At 43.6% G+C, this 17,736-nt stretch overlaps 1 protein-coding gene and 2 pseudogenes across 1 annotated transcript; all 3 read left to right on the forward strand.

Moving 5' to 3' along the window:
* The first annotated feature begins 249 nt into the window (after positions 1-249).
* On the forward strand, positions 250-6,751 carry LOC113127129 (protein NLRC3-like; annotated as a pseudogene).
* Positions 6,752-6,954: 203 nt separating this feature from the next.
* Positions 6,955-8,908, forward strand: LOC117152619 (neoverrucotoxin subunit alpha-like; annotated as a pseudogene).
* Positions 8,909-10,009: 1,101 nt separating this feature from the next.
* On the forward strand, positions 10,010-17,464 carry LOC113127128 (NLR family CARD domain-containing protein 3-like). The gene is made up of 10 exons (XM_026301407.1): positions 10,010-10,064; positions 10,554-10,685; positions 10,878-10,991; positions 11,493-11,571; positions 11,715-11,934; positions 12,457-14,251; positions 14,369-14,542; positions 14,730-14,903; positions 15,173-15,219; positions 15,324-17,464. The coding sequence occupies exons 2-10, from the start codon at positions 10,597-10,599 to the stop codon at positions 15,884-15,886; spliced, it is 3,255 nt and encodes a 1,084-aa protein (XP_026157192.1). The 5' UTR covers positions 10,010-10,064; positions 10,554-10,596; the 3' UTR covers positions 15,887-17,464.
* Positions 17,465-17,736: the final 272 nt, after the last annotated feature.

The following is a 17,736-nucleotide window of genomic DNA, read 5'->3' on the forward strand; positions in this document are numbered from 1 at the left end:
ACTGTTCACATCCAAGTCTTACTTCCTGGACCTTTACCTTGGGTTGGTCTCTGTGTGGACAGACATCATGTGAGCTCATTCTTCATGATTCCTCCACAGAGTCGACCAGGAGAGCTCAGAGGTTCCCAGTGCTCAGTCTGCCCAGCAGCATCGACACCACAGCCAGACTCCGTATTTATGGTCTGTACATGTACAACTACTGCTCTGACATCTGTTCTGTTCACAGTCATCTCCATGCTGCACTTCTTAGACCAGGGCCCAACATGGACATGATATTTGGGGGCCATCATTTTAGTTGGTATTCATACAGTTCTCTGTTCCAGCTGCTGGAGAACCACATTGTCACTTTTGTGAAGAACGAGCTGAAGAAGATGCAGAAGGTTCTGACTTCAGGTTCCCCAGAGAGTCAGAGAGAGGATGAGGAGGTGTTGGATGGTCAGGATGAAGAGCAGAGGAGGAGCAGCAGAGAAGCATTTCTGAAGATCACACTGAACTTCCTGAGGGGAATGAAGCAGGAGGAGCTGGCTGACTGTCTGCAGAGCAGTAAGAGGATTTCTATAAAGGTTTAACATGATGGATAAAGGCCATATGTGACATTTCCAAAGGGATGGAGATGTTTCTCTGTGGGGAATGAATCTGTATCTTCATTCTTTAAGGAAATGTTTCTTTGCCTGTTCTTTCAGAATCTCCTGCCATGTGTCAACATCAACTCAAGTCCAACCTGTAGAAGAAGTTCCACTGTGTGTTTGAGGGGGTTGCTGAAACAGGAAACCCAACCCTTCTAAACCAGATCTACACAGCCCCTCCCTCTACATCACAGAGGGAGGGGCTGCAGAGGTCAATAAGGAACATGAGGTCAGACAGATTGATCCAGCATCCAGGAAACTAGACAGACCAGAAGTAACCATCAGACCTGAAGTCATCTTTAAAGCCTCATCTGGAAGACATGGACCAATCAGAACAGTGATGACAAAGGGTGTGGCTGACATTGGGAAAACAGTCTTAACACAGAAGTTCACTCTGGACTGGGCTGAAGACAAAGCGAACCAAGACATCCAGTTCACATTTCCCTTCACTTTCAGAGAGCTGAATGTACTGAAAGAGAACAAGTTCAGCTTGGTGGAACTGGTTCATCACTTCTTCACTGAAACCAAAGGAATCTGCAGCTTTGAAGACTTCCAGGTTCTCTTCATCTTTGACGGTCTGGATGAGTGTCGCCTTCCTCTGGACTTCCACAACAATGAGATCCTGACTGATGCTACAGAATCCACCTCAGTAGATGTGCTGCTGACAAACCTCATCAGGGGGAAACTGCTTCCCTCCGCTCGCCTCTGGATAACCACACGACCTGCAGCAGCCAATCAGATCCCTCCTGAGTGTGTCAACGTGGTGACAGAAGTCAGAGGGTTAACCGACCCACAGAAGGAGCAGTACTTAAGGAAGAGGTTGTCAGATAAGGATCAGGCCAGTACCATCATCTCCCACATGAAGACCTCACGAAGCCTCCACATCATGTGCCACATCCCTGTCTTCTGCTGGATCACTGCTACAGTTCTGGAGGATCTGTTGGAAACCAAACACACAGGACAGCTGCCCAATACCCTGACAGAGATGTACAGTGGGTACGGAAAGTATTCAGACCCCTTTAAATTTTTCACTCTTTGTGTCATTGCAGCCATTTGCCAAAATCAAAAAAGTTCATTTTATTTCTCATTAATGTACACTCAGCACCCCATCTTGACAGAAAAAAACAGAAATGTAGAAATCTTTGCAAATTTATTAAAAAAGAAAAACTGAAATATCACATGGTCATAAGTATTCAGACCCTTTGCAGTGACACTCATATTTAACTCACATGCTGTCCATTTCTTCTGATCATCCTTGAGATGGTTCTGCTCCTTCATTGGAGTCCAGCTGTGTTTAATTAAACTGATTGGACTTGATTAGGAAAGGCACACACCTGTCTATATAAGACCTTACAGCTCACGGTGCATGTCAGAGCAAATGAGAATCATGAGGTCGAAGGAACCGCCCAAGGAGCTCAGAGACAGAATTGTGGCAAGGCACAGATCTGGCCAAGGTTACAAAAGAATTTCTGCAGCACTCAAGGTTCCTAAGAGCACAGTGGCCTCCATAATACTCAAATGGAAAAAGTTTGGGATGACCAGCACTCTTCCTAGACCTTGCCGTCCAGCCAAACTGAGCAATCGTGGGAGAAGAGCCTTGGTGAGAGAGGTAAAGAAGAACCCAAAGATCACTGTGGCTGAGCTCCAGAGATGCAGTAGGGAGATGGGAGAAAGTTCCACAAAGTCAACTATCACTGCAGCCCTCCACCAGTCGGGGTTTTATGGCAGAGTGGCCCGACAGAAGCCTCTCCTCAGTGCAAGACACATGAAAGCCCAGGAGTTTGCCAAAAAACACATGAAGGACTCCCAGACTATGAAAAATAAGATTCTCTGGTCTGATGAGACCAAGATTGAACTTTTTGGCGTTAATTCTAAGCGGTATGTGTGAAGAAAACCAGGCACTGCTCATCCCCTGTCCAATACAATCCCTACAGTGAAACATGGTGGTGGGAGCATCATGTTGTGGGGGTGTTTTTCAGCTGCAGGGACAGGACGACTGGTTGCAATTGAAGGAAAGATGAATGCGGCCAAGTACAGAGATATCCTGGAAGAAAACCTCTTCTAGAGTGCTCAGGACCTCAGACTGGGCCGAAGGTTCACCTCCAACAGGACAATGACCCTAAGCACACAGCTAAAATAACAAAGGAGTGGCTTCAGAACAACTCTGTGACCGTTCTTGACTGGCCCAGCCAGAGCCCTGACCTAAACCCAATTGAGCATCTCTGGAGAGACCTGAAAATGGCTGTCCACCAACGTTCACCATCCAACCTGATACAACTGGAGAGGATCTGCAAGGAAGAATGGCAGAGGATCCCCAAATCCAGGTGTGAAAAACTTGCATCATTCCCAAGAAAACTCATGGCTGTACTAGCTCAAAAGGGTGCTTCTACTCAATACTGAGCACAGGGTCTGAATACTTATGACCATGTGATATTTCAGTTTTTCTTTTTTAATAAATTTGCAAAAATTTCTACATTTCTGGTTTTTTCTGTCAAGATGGGGTGCTGAGTGTACATTAATGAGAAATAAAATGAACTTTTTTGATTTTGGCAAATGGCTGCAATGACACAAAGAGTGAAAAATTTAAAGGGGTCTGAATACTTTCCGTACCCACTGTACATCCACTTTCTGGTGGTTCAGACCAAAATGAAGAACATCAAGTATGATGGAAGAGCTGGGACAGATCCACACTGGAGTCCAGAGAACAGGAAGATGGTTGAGTGTCTTGGAAAACTGGCTTTTGAGCAGCTGCAGAAAGGCAGTGTGATCTTCTATGAATCTGACCTGACAGAGTGTGGCATCGATCTCAGAGCAGCCTCAGTGTACTCAGGAGTGTTCACACAGATCTTTAAAGAGGAGAGAGGACTGTACCAGGACCAGGTAATCTGCTTTGTCCACCTGAGTGTTCAGGAGTTTCTGGCTGCTCTTCATGTCCATCTGACCTTCGTCAACTCTGGAGTCAATCTGCTGTCAGAGGATCAAACAACCTCCCAGACACCTGAAACAAGAAGAGACCAATCTGCAGGGACGCCCTTCTACCAGAATGCTGTGGACAAGGCCTTAAACAGTCCAAATGGACACCTGGATCTGTTCCTGCGCTTCCTCCTGGGGGTTTCATTCCAGACCAATCAGACTCTCCTACAAGGTCTGCTGACACAGACAGGAAGTGGCTCGCAGACCAATAAGGAAACAGTCCAGTACATCAAAACTAAGTTCAGTGAGAATCTCTCTCCAGAGAGAAGCATCAACCTGTTCCACTGTCTGAATGAACTGAAGGATCGTTCTCTAGTGGAGGAGATCCAAGAGTTCCTAAGATCAGGGAAACCCTCCAAAGATGAACTGTCTCCTGCTCAGTTGTCAGCTCTGGTTTTCATCTTACTGTCATCAGAACAAGTCCTAGATGTCTTGAAAAAATACTCTGCTTCAGAGGAGGTTCTTCTGAGGCTGTTACCAGTGGTCAGTCTCTCCAAGAAAGTCCTGTAAGTGTGTAGACAGTTGGATTCATTTATCGTTACAAAAAGACCCTGAGATGGACTCAACTTGACTGAAAAAGAATTAATTCCAGATTTGCCTTTTCTCTGTTATTTCCTCTGCTGAGCGGCTGTAACCTGTCAGAAAGAAGCTGTAAAGCTCTGGTCTCAGTTCTCAGCTCCCAGTCGTCTGCACTGAGAGAGCTGGACCTGAGTAACAACGACCTGCAGGACTCAGGAGTGAAGCTGATCTCTGATGGACTCAGGAGTCCACACTGTAAACTGCAGACTTTAAGGTTAGGATCCATCAGCCTATTTAACTGACGCCCAACTAAAATCAGATTGACATCAGTGGATAAACAGCTGTAATCTGTGTGAGACTGTGTCTGCTGATACAATTTGTCACATGACTTTTTACTAAACTTTAGCAGAACCTTCTAAACTCTGAGAATTTTCCATCATTTTTTGTTTGTTGCTGAATGATCAAATATCACAGATGATTTTGAGTTTACAGTCAAGTCTGAATTATTCATAGCCCTGGCAAATTCTGACTTTTATTCACATGCCATTTTTTGTTCAAATGTAAAAAAAAAAAAAAAAAAGAGTAATAATTTTTTTCCACATTGCCTCTTGTACATCATTATTATTATCATTATTTTCTTCTGTGAGACGCCTGTGTCATTTCTAATGAAAAACTAGCTGGTTGAATAAAAGTAACTTTAAGTCAGAATTTGCCAGGGGTATGAATAATTTCGGGTTTGACTGTATATTATCACGTTGCCAACAAACAACAAAGAAAAACCCACAGTATTCACAGAGGGTTCCTCAACCAGAATACTGAGTCATTGCTGACAGTTTCATCTTGTATGTGACTGGGCACAGCAACATTATCCAAGGATCTTCCATATGTGTTATTTTGTTTTTCACAGGCTGTCAGGCTGTCTGGTCACAGAGAACGGCTGTGCTTCTCTGGCCTCAGCTCTGAGCTCCAACCCCTCCCATCTGAGAGAACTGGATCTAAGCTACAACAATCCAAGAGAATCCGGAGTGAAGCTCCTGTCTGCCGGACTGAAGGATCCACACTGGAGACTGGACACTCAGGTATAGATAGGTCTGCTGCTAACAGTAATAGTAAAAATATTGTGTTTATGGATCAAATGTCCTAGTGGAAGCTTACAAACAGAAAACAGTAAGGGGCCAAGGATGGAGCCTTGGGGAACACCAAAACTGGACATGGAGAGGTCTGACAGGAAGAGCTGCAAACATTTTCTCTGTTCTTTAACTTCATGGTGTGTTGCTAACAATAACACATGTAGGAAACACTGGTTTGCACTGACCTGATGCCTGCTATCCTTTCAGGATGGACCCTGGTGGAGTCCAGTGGTTGAGACCAGGTCTGAAGAAGTGTAAGTGTGTTTTTATTGAGGTTGACAACACAGCACAGCAGCTCACACTTAACCAGGTGACAGATGAGCAACTGCAGCTGTTACTGTCTTGTGCTCTCCATCAGATTCCTGTGAACTCACAATCGACGCAAACACAGTGAACAGAAAACTACAACTGTCTAAAAACAACAGGAAAGCGACTTTTGTGGAGGAGGATCAGTCGTATCCTGATCATCCAGACAGATTTGACTATTGGCCTCAGCTGCTGTGTAGTAATGGTCTGACTGGTCGCTGTTACTGGGAGGTGGAATGGGAAGGTTTTTGTTTTTTTATCAATGAGTTACAGAGGAAACAAAAGGAAAAGAGCCAGTGAAGCTTCTGGGTTTGGATACAATGATCAGTCCTGGAGTTTGAAGTGCTTAGATGGTCGTTACTCTGTCTGGCACAATAATGAACAAAGAGCTGTCTCCTCCCCCTCCTCCTCCTCTGGTAGAGTAGCAGTGTACCTGGACTGGCCTGCTGGCACTCTGTCCTTCTACACAGTCTCCTCTGACACACTGATTCACATCTATACCTTCAACACCACATTCACTGAGCCGCTGTATCCTGGGTTTAAAGCCTGGCTTTATTCCTCAGTGTCTCTGTGTTCAGAGTAGCAGACAGAGTCTCCCTCTGCTACAGAAACTTGCCGAACAGAAAGTTCAGTCTGTTAAAGCCTACTCACACATTCTCAGATTCATGGAGTTGGTTTCTTTTTTGAAATTCTTTGAAAGGATTCCTTGTAAATGTCTTCTTATTCCAGAAGATAGCCTCCAAAAGATGAAAATGATTATTCCAGGACAGATGTCAGCGTGAATATAAATATGTTGTGTTTCTCTGAAGTTCAGCTGCAGTCTGCTGCAGAGGTGACAAACTGTGATATCAGAGAGAGAGAGAGATTCAGAGATATTGTCCAGTGGACACAGGTTTGTTCTGTGGTCACAAATTCTCTACATACCCCGGCACCTTTCAATCACATGGTTTTATACTTCCTGTAGTAATGAGGACAAGAAAACTATATTTGAATTTGTCTATGATGGTAAATTGTCTGTAAATATTTTTTCTCTGTGACCAAAAATAAGTGAATTGATGCTTTGTGAACATGTAGACGTTAACAGCAACATTGGATTAACAGCAACTCTTGGATTTTTGTGTTGTACAAACTGCAATAAAAAAGTCTATAATGATAAAGAGTAAATCTTCACATTTCAGACCCACACAAAATAGTCAATGTTATGGAAGTTGTGTTCACCACACAACAATCACTTTTAAGGAGCAGTCAAGTTAAATGAATAGATCAACATTTTGATCAGTGCTGCAGTTCCTCACTGTGACCACCTGAGGGCAGTAAACACTGATCAGTTCAATAATGTGTAATGACGAGATAAACTTTATTAATACTTAAAAGGGAAATCCAGGTAGTCTTGTGGTTAATCAGTCAGTCAGAAGTGAGAGTAGTCAGTCGTCATCTGCCACTGGCTGAGGTGTTGTAGAGCCTGATGACAGTGGGGATGAGGGATGTCCTGCATCGTTCAGTCCTGCAGCTCAGTGAGGTGAGTCCACTGCAGCTGCTTCTCTGCTCCAGCTGTCTTGTATTCTTTGGCTTTATGCTGCCTCCCATGCAACCCATTGTTTGCAGTCCTCCTTATCCTGCTTTAATCTGGTCTCCAGCTCATGTTGGATATGTTTGATTGAGCCTTTGTCTCCATCTTTAAATGCCTCCCTTTTCCAGAGGTGGTAAGTAACACAGTACAAATACTTTGTTACTGTACTTAAGTAGATTTTTCAGGTATCTGTACTTTACTTGAGTATTTATTTTTCTGACGACTTTTTACTTTTAAAAATGTTTTTTATGTAGAAAGTACAGATATCTGTGTTTAAATGTAAAACACAGATATCTGTACTTTTGTCATGAGTCCCCTTTTGGGACTTTTTGCCGGGGGACCTTTATGTTGAAGAGACTTCCTGTCTTCCCCCTGCTCTGGTCCCTGGCAGCTTTACTTTAGTTATTTGTGTTTAGTTTTAGTTTCACCTGTTGTCTATTGTGTTTATCCCTTTCACCAGTGTGTAATTATCTTTTGAGTTCCCCCTATATATGCCTCCTCATTTCCTTTGTTCCCCGCCGAAGCATTAGTTGTAGTTAGTTAATGTGTTTGTGTATGGAGTGTTAGTTTGCCTGGTAAGGTGTGTTTTTATGACGACTGTCTCACCCGGTCTTATCTCAGTTGTTTACCGTTTCATCTGGTTCCCACGTGTTTTAGTTTGTTTTGCCCTGGAAGTCCCAGGAGGAAATAAAACCTTTGTTGTCCAACATTTGGGTTCTACCGCCTCTCCTTCTCTCCCGCACCTCCACGTCGACACCAGCTCCTGACAACTTTCTACATAAAAAACATTTTTACTTTTCAGACCCTGTATTTTCTTACTTTTACTTGAGTAAAGGAGTTGAGTCAGTTCTTCTACTTTTACCAGAGTCTTTTTTTACACAAGTATCTGTACTTCTACTTAAGTATGGAATGTGAGTACTTTTGCTACCTCTGGAGAGGTCTGACAAGAAGAGCTGTAAAACTTTTCTCTGTCCTTTGGCTTCATGCTGGATTTGAATCTTATGTGAATATTAGCACATCTAGGAAACACTGGTTTGCATTGAACTGACCTCCCTTGTCCTTTCAGGGTGGAGCCTGGTGGAGTCCAATGGTTGAGACCAGGTCTGAAGAAGTGTAAGTGTGTTTTCATTGAGGTTCATGACAACACAGCAGCTCACACTTAACCAGGTGACAGATGAGTAACTGCAGCTGTTACTGTGTCTTGTTCTCTCCAGATTCATGTGATCTCACAATCGACACAAACACAGTGAACAGAAAACTACAACTGTCTGACAACAACAGGAAGGCATCTCTTGTGGAGGAGGTTCAGTCGTATCCTGATCATCCAGACAGATTAGAGTACTGGCCTCAGCTGCTGTGTAGTAATGTTCTGACTGGTCGCTGTTACTGGGAGGTGGAGTGGGAAGAAAATGTGTTTATATCAGTGAGTTACAGAGGAATCAAAAGAAAAGGAGCCAGTGAGGACTCTGAGTTTGGATACAATGATCAGTCCTGGACTCTGAGATGCTCAAATGGTGGTTCCTTTGTCTTGCACAATAATAAAAAGAGATTTGTCTCTCCCACCCCCTCCTCCCCTGGTAGAGTAGCAGTGTATCTGAACTGGCCTGCTGGCACTCTGTCCTTCTACAAAGTCTCCTCTAACACACTGATCCACATCTGCACCTACAATACCACATTTACTGAGCCTCTGTAACCTGCGTTCACAGTCTGGTTTCCTGTTTCCTCTGTGTCTCTGTGTTCAGAGTAGCAGACAAGAGTCTCTTCCTGTTACAGAAACTTTTGACTGTTGAACAGAAAGTTCACTCATACATTTAGATTCATCAAATTAATAATTCGAATAATTATAAAAATTCTAAATTTATGTGCTAAATGATTCCTTATTTGTATTTTAAATCCTTTAAATGTGTATGCTACATTTATTACAGGACAAACATTGTTCAATATTTTTTAATATTTGCTTTCCTTTTGTGGTTGTAATTCAAGTATCTGTAGTACATGTAATAAATGTAATGGATGGAAAGTAAGAGCCTCCTAAACCCTATTTATTCTAATAAGATTAGAAACAAAGTCCAGGGTCAGAACTCACAAACTGGGGCCTTTTAAAGGAAATGGAAATTTTGGACTTCCTCACAAAAGCACGTTTTTATCACAGTAACTGTCGAAGTGTATTGAGAGGCAAAAAGCTCCAACAGAACTAACAAGGGTCATTACAGGTGTTTTACAAGCTCTTCGAGACAGAACAAGTACCTGCTGTCACATGTATGTATGTGTGGAACTGTCACTTTCCTCCCTGGGACAATACAGACATGAAGTGGACAAGATTTACGGGACGACCGAGGATCAACCTAAATATGATGTAGTCAGCTGACTCCATGTCAACCTTTACATCTTTAGACGTGTGTCCTAACAGGGACATGTGGAGATTTCTGTCTAATATCTGACTCATCAATTTGACAGCTGGTGCAGGTCGTGCAGGTCTCCAGCTCTAAACAGGGTTTCAGGTCCAATCAAACACAGCAGGAAGGACTGAATGATCTGAATGAATGTGTCTTCATCTAAAATATGATGAAGCTGCTGGGCGTCCTCATGCTGCAGCTGCTGCTTCCTGTAGATCAGATGGTGATCACATTAACACATGTATTGTTGCAAAAACTTTTTGTGGATTATGGACTGCATGGTCCACTAATATCAGATACATCAATGTGAAATGTGCAATTCTGCAGAATGAATACTTTTACTTTGGCTTCATTTGGATGCTGATACTTTTGGACTATTACTGCAATAACACTTCTACTCTGTGGTATTTCTGCTGTTACTGCAGTTATCTTGATGAGCAGATCATTTCGAGCAGATCATTTCAAACAGACCCCTCCCACCCTGGTCCCAGGTTAGTTTCACTTTCTGTAGAAGTCTTGGCGCAGCTTGTTTCACCATCTCAAGGTAATTTCAGCACATTTTCACTGTTTTCCTCTTTACTTTGCGCTTTTGTCGTGTTGAAACGGCGCAGGAAGAGAAGCAGAGAGTCGGTATACGGTCTCTGTTTGGACTCTCAGTCGTTGTTTAGGAGGCGGAGAGGAAATATTAAAAGCGGCCTGAGCTCGGCCGGAGAACAGGCCATATATGGTGGACTCAGGGTGGATTCAGAAACCGACTGGGCCTCAGTCGCCTTTACGTGATCGGGTGTTTGATAAACAGGCAGCGGTGTTTTTTTTTACAGCGCATGTCAAACACAGAAACTAACTAACACTTCAGTTAGATACTCTGAGTCACCTGAGTCCATAAAAAACCGAAAGTAACCGCCACGATGTTGAAGGTCGCTGCAGGTTCATGGCTCCATCTAGTGGCCTGACAGTAGAAGTGCAGCAGCTGATGGTTTTAAAGGAGAAATGATACAAAGCAGCATCTGAATGATTTGTGTCTCCTCTCCAGGTGAAGGGACAAAGTGTGTGTGAGCTGATGTGGATTCACCAGCATGGATCAGTGTGAAGACAGACAGGAAGGAGTCTGCCCCGATAAACCCAGTCTGTGTGGGGACCATGAGAGACAGACCGAATCTCAGAGGTGAGATGAGGATCTGGGAGAGTCCAGGACTCTTTTCCATGTCAGAGCTTATGTGTTGATTAAGAGACTGAAAATATTTCCATCAGTTTTTATCCAACATGCACATTTTTTTTATCCAACATGCACATTTTTTTTATCCAACATGCACATTTTTTTTATCCAACATGCACATTTATCCTGTCTTTGTTTCAGGATCCAGCAGCAGAGACCAGACTCTCCTGAACCCAGCTGTGTGTCCCTCAAGAGTGACTGGTCAAATGATCATATAATTGACTTTGAAGGAGGAAGTCCACCTACTGATCAGACGTAAGCTGTAACTTTCAGTCTGAGTCAAGTTTTTCCAGAAAAGGTGGAGTTTGTGTGACATGTTGTCCAACCACATCTGAGATCCAAAGTGTTTCTGTTATAAATGTCATCAGGACAGAAATCATGTGAAGAATGAAAAAGCAGCTGAGAGAGAAGTTCCAGTTCTGTTTGTTCTGATCTTTCATACTGGGAGCTGCCCAGTACAACCAGTCTGACACAAGCAGACACTGGCTGTAGGTGCCTTGTTCCAGGACTCTGCAGCAGTGTTCAGTGAGGGAGGGAGAGATCTATGTTGGAGTTGTTGGGACTGAACCAAACAAACAGCTGCAGACTGAGCTGCTGATTCTCAGTGGGATCAGCAGGACTAGTAAAGTTTTACCACTACAGGGACTCATCTGATTCACTGTTCACATCCAAGTCTTACTTCCTGGACCTTTACCTTGTGTTGGTCTCTGTGTGGACAGACATCATGTGAGCTCATTCTTTATGATTCCTCCACAGAGTGGACCAGGAGAGCTCAGAGGTTCCCAGTGCTCAGTCTGCCCAGCACCATCCAACACAGCCAGACTCCATATTTACGGTCTGTACATGTATAACTACTGCTTTCACATCTGTTCTGTTCACAGTCATCTCCATGCTGCACTTCTTAGACCAGGGCCCAACATGGACCTGATGTTTCGGGGCCATCATTTTAGTTGGTATTCATACAGTTCTCTGTTCCAGCTGCTGGGGAACCACATTGTCACTTTTGTGAAGAACGAGCTGAAGAAGATGCAGAAGGTTCTGACTTCAGGTTCCCCAGAGAGTCAGAGTGAGGATGAGGAGGTGTTGGACGGGCAGGATGAAGAGCAGAGGAGGAGCAGCAGAGAAGCATTTCTGAAGATCACACTGAACTTCCTGAGGGGAATGAAGCAGGAAGAGCTGGCCGACTGTCTGCAGAGCAGTAAGAGGATTTCTATAAAGGTTTATGTTAGGTAAATTCTTTTACAAATAGACTCAGAGGATGAACTTCGGTAAGATTATATAGAAGTTTTACTTGCAAGGAGTAACAGTCACACAGCAACTTGGTAAAGCATGAGGGTCACTGGTTCTTAGCTGGGCAGCACATCATTTTAATACTATGATACAAACAGTCATGTGATAAAAGAACAAAGAGGAGGCAGTTTCCCATGAAACTGCAAAACATCTGGGTTTCGATACTAAGTGTCTTATCAGAAAGTGAAGGTCAGAACAGACTGACCTTAGGAAGAGATGAGATAACAGGCCCTGCTCAACAGTGTTTTTGACTTACATTAAAGTAAAGTGGATTAACAAACCTGAGGGTAACATTTAAATTCCTCTAACAGTTTAACATGATGGATAAAAGCCATATGTGACATTTCCAAAGTGATGAAGAAGTTTCTCTGTGGGGAATCAATCTGTATCTTTATTCTTTAAAGAAATGTTTCTTTGCCTGTTCTTTCAGAATCTCCTGCCATGTGTCGACGTCAACTCAAGTCCAACCTGCAGAAGAAGTTCCAGTGTGTGTTTGAGGGAGTCGCTAAAGCAGGAAGCCAAAAACTCCTGAACCAGATCTACACAGAGCTCTACATCACAGAGGGAGGGGCTGCAGAGGTCAATGAGGAACATGAGGTCAGACAGATTGATCCAGCATCCAGGAAACTAGATAGACCAGAAATAACCATCAGACCTGAAGACATCTTTAAAACCTCATCTGGAAGACATGGACCAATCAGAACAGTGATGACAAAGGGAGTGGCTGGCATTGGGAAAACAGTCTTAACACAGAAGTTCACTCTGGACTGGGCTGAAGACAAAGCCAACCAAGACATCCAGTTCACATTTCCCTTCACTTTCAGAGAGCTGAATGTGCTGAAAGAGAGAAAGTTCAGCTTGGTGGAACTGGTTCATCACTTCTTCACTGAAACCAAAGGAATCTGCAGCTTTGAAGACTTCCAGGTTCTCTTCATCTTTGACGGTCTGGATGAGTGTCGCCTTCCTCTGGACTTCCACAGCACTGAGATCCTGACTGATGCTACAAAGTCCACCTCAGTGGATGTGCTGCTGACAAACCACATCAGGGGGAAACTGCTTCCCTCCGCTCGCCTCTGGATAACCACACGACCTGCAGCAACCAATCAGATCCCTCCTGAGTGTGTCAACGTGGTGACAGAGGTCAGAGGGTTCACAGACCCACAGAAGGAGCAGTACTTAAGGAAGAGGTTGTCAGATAAGGATCAGGCCAGTACCATCATCTCCCACATGAAGACCTCACGAAGCCTCCACATCATGTGCCACATCCCGGTCTTCTGCTGGATCACTGCTACAGTTCTGGAGGATCTGTTGGAAACCAGAAAGAGGGGACAGCTGCCCAATACCATGACTGAGATGTACATCCACTTCCTGGTGGTTCAGACCAAAATGAAGAACATCAAGTATGATGGAAGAACTGGGACAGATCCACACTGGAGTCCAGAAAACAGGAAGATGGTTGAAACTTTAGGAAAACTGGCTTTTGAGCAGCTGCAGAAAGGCAATGTGATCTTCTATGAATCCGACCTGACAGAGTGTGGTATTGATCTCAGAGCAGCCTCAGTGTACTCAGGAGTGTTCACACAGTTCTTTAAAGAGGAGAGAGGACTGTACCAGGACCAGGTGTTCTGCTTTGTCCATCTGAGTGTTCAGGAGTTTCTGGCTGCTCTTCATGTCCATCTGACCTTCATCAACTCTGGAGTCAATCTACTGTCAGAGGAACAAACAACCTCCCAGACGCCTGAAACAACAACAGACCAATCTGCAGTGAAACTCTTCTACCAGAGTGCTGTGGAAAAGGCCTTAAACAGTCCAAATGGACACCTGGACTTGTTCCTGCGCTTCCTCCTGGGCCTCTCACTCCAGACCAATCAGACTCTCCTACAAGATCTCCTGACCCAGACAGGAAGTGGCTGTCAGACCAATCAGGAAACAGTCCAGTACATCAAAACTAAGTTCAGTGAGAATCTCTCTCCAGAGAGAAGCATCAGCCTGTTCCATTGTCTGAATGAACTGAAGGATCGTTCTCTAGTGGAGGAGATCCAACAGTTCCTGAGTTCAGGGAAACCCTCCAAACAAAAACTGTCTCCTGCTCAGTTGTCAGCTCTGGTCTTCATCTTACTGTCTTCAGAAGAAGACCTGGACGTGTTTGACCTGAAGAAATACTCTGCTTCAGAGGAGGCTCTTCTGAGGCTGCTGCCAGTGGTCAGTCTCTCCAAGAAAGTCCTGTAAGTGTGTAGAGAGTTGGATTCATTCATCGTTACAAAAAGACACTGAGATGGACTCAACTTGAGAGAAAAAGAAATAAGTCCAGATTTGCCTTTTCTCTGTTATTTCCTCTGCAGGCTGAGCGGCTGTAACCTGTCAGAAAGAAGCTGTGAAGCTCTGGTCTCAGTTCTCAGCTCCCAGTCGTCTGCACTGAGAGAGCTGGACCTGAGTAACAACGACCTGCAGGACTCAGGAGTGAAGCTGATCTCTGATGGACTCAGGAGTCCACACTGTAAACTGGAGACTCTCAGGTCAGGATTCATCAAACTTTGACTGATGCCTAATTAAAATCTGATTGACATCAGTGGATAAACAGCTTTGACAATTTGTCACATGACCTTTTACTAAACTTTAGCAGAACTTTCTAAACTCTGAGAGCAGATAGTATTCACAGAGGGTTCCTCAACCAGAGTACTGGTGTTGTTTCGTTTTTCACAGGCTGTCAGGCTGTCTGGTCACAGAGGAAGGCTGTGCTTCTCTGGCCTCAGCTCTGAGCTCCAACCCCTCCCATCTGAGAGAGCTGGACCTAAGCTACAACCATCCAGGAGAGTCCGGACTGAAGCTCCTGTCTGCCGGACTGAAGGATCCACACTGGAGACTGGACACTCTCAGGTATGGATAGGTCTGCTGCTAACAGTGATAACGAATATTGTGTTTATGGATGTCCTAGTGGAAGCATATAAACAGAAAACAATAAGAGGCCAAGGATGGAGCCTTGGGGAACACCAAGATTGGACACTCTCAGGTATGGCGAGGTCTGACAGGAAGAGCTGCAAACATTTTCTATGTCATTTGGCTTCATGGTGGATTTAAGTCTTATATAAACAATAACATGTAGGAAACACTGGTTTGTGCTGACCTGACCCCCCTCATCATTACAGGTTGGAGCCTGGTGGAGTCCAATGGTTGAGACCAAGTCTGAAGAAGTGTAAGTATGTTTTTAATGAGGTTCATGCCAACACAGCAGCTCACACTCAACCAGGTGACAAATGAGTAACTGCAACTGTTACTGTGTCTTGTTCTCTCCATCAGATTCCTGTGAACTCACAATCGACACAAACACTGTGCACAGAAACATCAAACTGTCTGACAACAACAGGAAGGTGACTCGTGTGGAGGAGGACCAGTCGTATCCTGATCATCCAGACAGATTTGACTATTGGCCTCAGCTGCTGTGTAGTAATGGTCTGACTGGTCGCTGTTACTGGGAGGTGGAGTGGAAAGGAATTGTTTATATAACAGTGAGTTATAGACGAAACCAAAGGAAAGGAAACACTGACGACTGTGATTTTGGATACAATGATAAGTCCTGGTGTCTGAGATGCTCAGATCATGGTTACTCTGTTCTGCACAGTAAGGAACAAACAGCTCTCTCGTCCTCCTCCTCTTGTAGAGTAGCAGTGTACCTGGACTGGCCTGCTAGCACTCTGTCCTTCTACACAGTCTCCTCTGACACACTGACCCACATCTACACCTTCAACACCACATTCACTGAGCCTCTTTATCCTGCATTTAAAGCCTGGTTTACTGGTTCCTCAGTGTCTCTGTGTCCAGAGAAGCAGTCAGAGTCTCCTCCCGGTACAGAACTAGCCTGAACAGAAAGTTCAGTCTATCAAAGCTCACGCACACATTCTCAGATTCACGGAGTTGGTTTCTTTTTTAAACACGTTTGAAATGATTCCTGGTGAATCTCTTCTTATTTCAGAAGAAAACCTTCAAAAGATGAAAATAATTATTCCAGGACAGGTGTCAGCGTGAATATAAGTATGTTGTGTTTCTCTTAAGTTTAGCTGCAGTTTGCTGCAGAGGTGACAAACTGTGACATCAGAGAAGTATCACTGAGCTGCAGTGACCTGACACCAACGTCCACAATGATTCCAGATATTCAGAGATTATTGTCAAGTGGACACAGGTTTGTTCTGTAGCCACAAACTCTCCACATACACACACAAGTTTTTCCTATAGCAAATATTGAGTTTCATGCCAGCAGCTTGTCTGGTCATCTGCCAGTAATTTTTGATTGGTCTATTACCGTCCTAGAATCTAAAAATAGACTCTCCACATATTTGTCTAGAGTCAGAAGTTCCTCCACCGCTGCACAGTTCACTAAGGTTTTTTGCAGAACTCTCAGCAGATGCTATGACAGTATTCAGATGTGGATAGTTTAGTCGACAGCTTTAATACATTATCTACTGGTACTTTAAGTGATATTGCACCTGTCAAAGCTAGGAAGCTCAAATCTAGAAAACAGCCTTGGTTTGACAGAGAGGTTTGTGCCTTAAGGAAGGAGTGGTAAACGGTTTGCTATTAATTGTGGATTCAGGAAATTGTGCAGTTTTGGTTTTATTAGATTTGAGTGTGGCATTTGATGCAGTAGATCATTGTATTCTTTTAAATAGGCTAACATCCGAGGTTGGTATTTGTGATTCAGCCTTAGTGGCTGGAATCTTATTTTACTGCAAGGACTTTCTCTGTGGAATTAGGCCAGTCTTACTCTTCACCAGCCTCTGTCTCTGGTGGAGTGCCTCAGGGCTCCATCCTGGGCCCGATTTTATTTGCTTTGTATATGCTCCCTCTTCATTCTGTTTTTGAGATCTATATGGTCCCATATCACATCTATGTGGATGATACCTTATTGTATATGTCCATTAAACCAGGTCAAAGTCCTTATTTGTTTTGCTTTCTGTTATTTTTTTCCTTGAGTTCCTTGATTTTATAGTCCTAACCATTGATTTAATTTTAAATTTGTATCTTTGTTATTGAATTACTTTAATGTGAAGCACCTTGGTTTACATATGTGTTGCTTAACCCTCTGGGGTCTGAGGGGGTTTTTGGGGCCTGGACAAATTTTGACATGTCCTGACATTTGTGCTTTTTTCAGTGTTTTTTAAACATATTAATGTTAACCAATAATGCTACCAAAATAAATAGGACCTTGACCTTCATACACTGACACCTTTCAGTCACATGGTATTTATACTTCCTGTAGTAATGAGGACATGAAAACTATTTTTGAATTTGTCTATGATGGTAAATTGTCTGTAAATATTTTTTCTGTGACCAAAAGTAAGTGAATTGATGCTTTGTGAACAACATGTAGACGTTAACAGCAACATTGTTTCTTGTTGGATTTTTGTGTTGTACAAACTGCAATAAAAAAGTCTTTAACTTTACTTAAATGAATAGATCAACATTTTGATCAGTGCTGCAGTTCCTCATCATGACCACTTGAGGGAAGTAAACGCTGATCAGTTCACTGTCAATAATGTGATGATGAACATGAGAGTAGATGTCGGATGAAGTCAGATGAAGCAGAAACAGAACAACAGGTGTGAGTGATCAGCGCCCTCCAGTGGTCACAGTGAGGAACTGCAGCTCTCTCCACACATGACACACGCTAACATGGACTTGGAATATTATTCAAACTATTACTGATCCTCAGCTG

The sequence above is a fragment of the Mastacembelus armatus genome, chromosome 2, assembly GCF_900324485.2.
Source record: "Mastacembelus armatus chromosome 2, fMasArm1.2, whole genome shotgun sequence".
NCBI lineage: Eukaryota > Metazoa > Chordata > Actinopteri > Synbranchiformes > Mastacembelidae > Mastacembelus > Mastacembelus armatus.

Coding starts and splice junctions, on each gene's coding strand:
- LOC113127128 (XM_026301407.1), top strand. CDS start 10,597: ATGGATCAGTGTGAAGACAGACAGGAAGGAGTCTGCCCCGATAAACCC. Junction 10,992..11,492: donor AGTCCACCTACTGATCAGAC/GTAAGCTGTAAC, acceptor ATTCCTCCACAG/AGTGGACCAGGAGAGCTCAG. Junction 11,572..11,714: donor AGCCAGACTCCATATTTACG/GTCTGTACATGT, acceptor TCTCTGTTCCAG/CTGCTGGGGAACCACATTGT.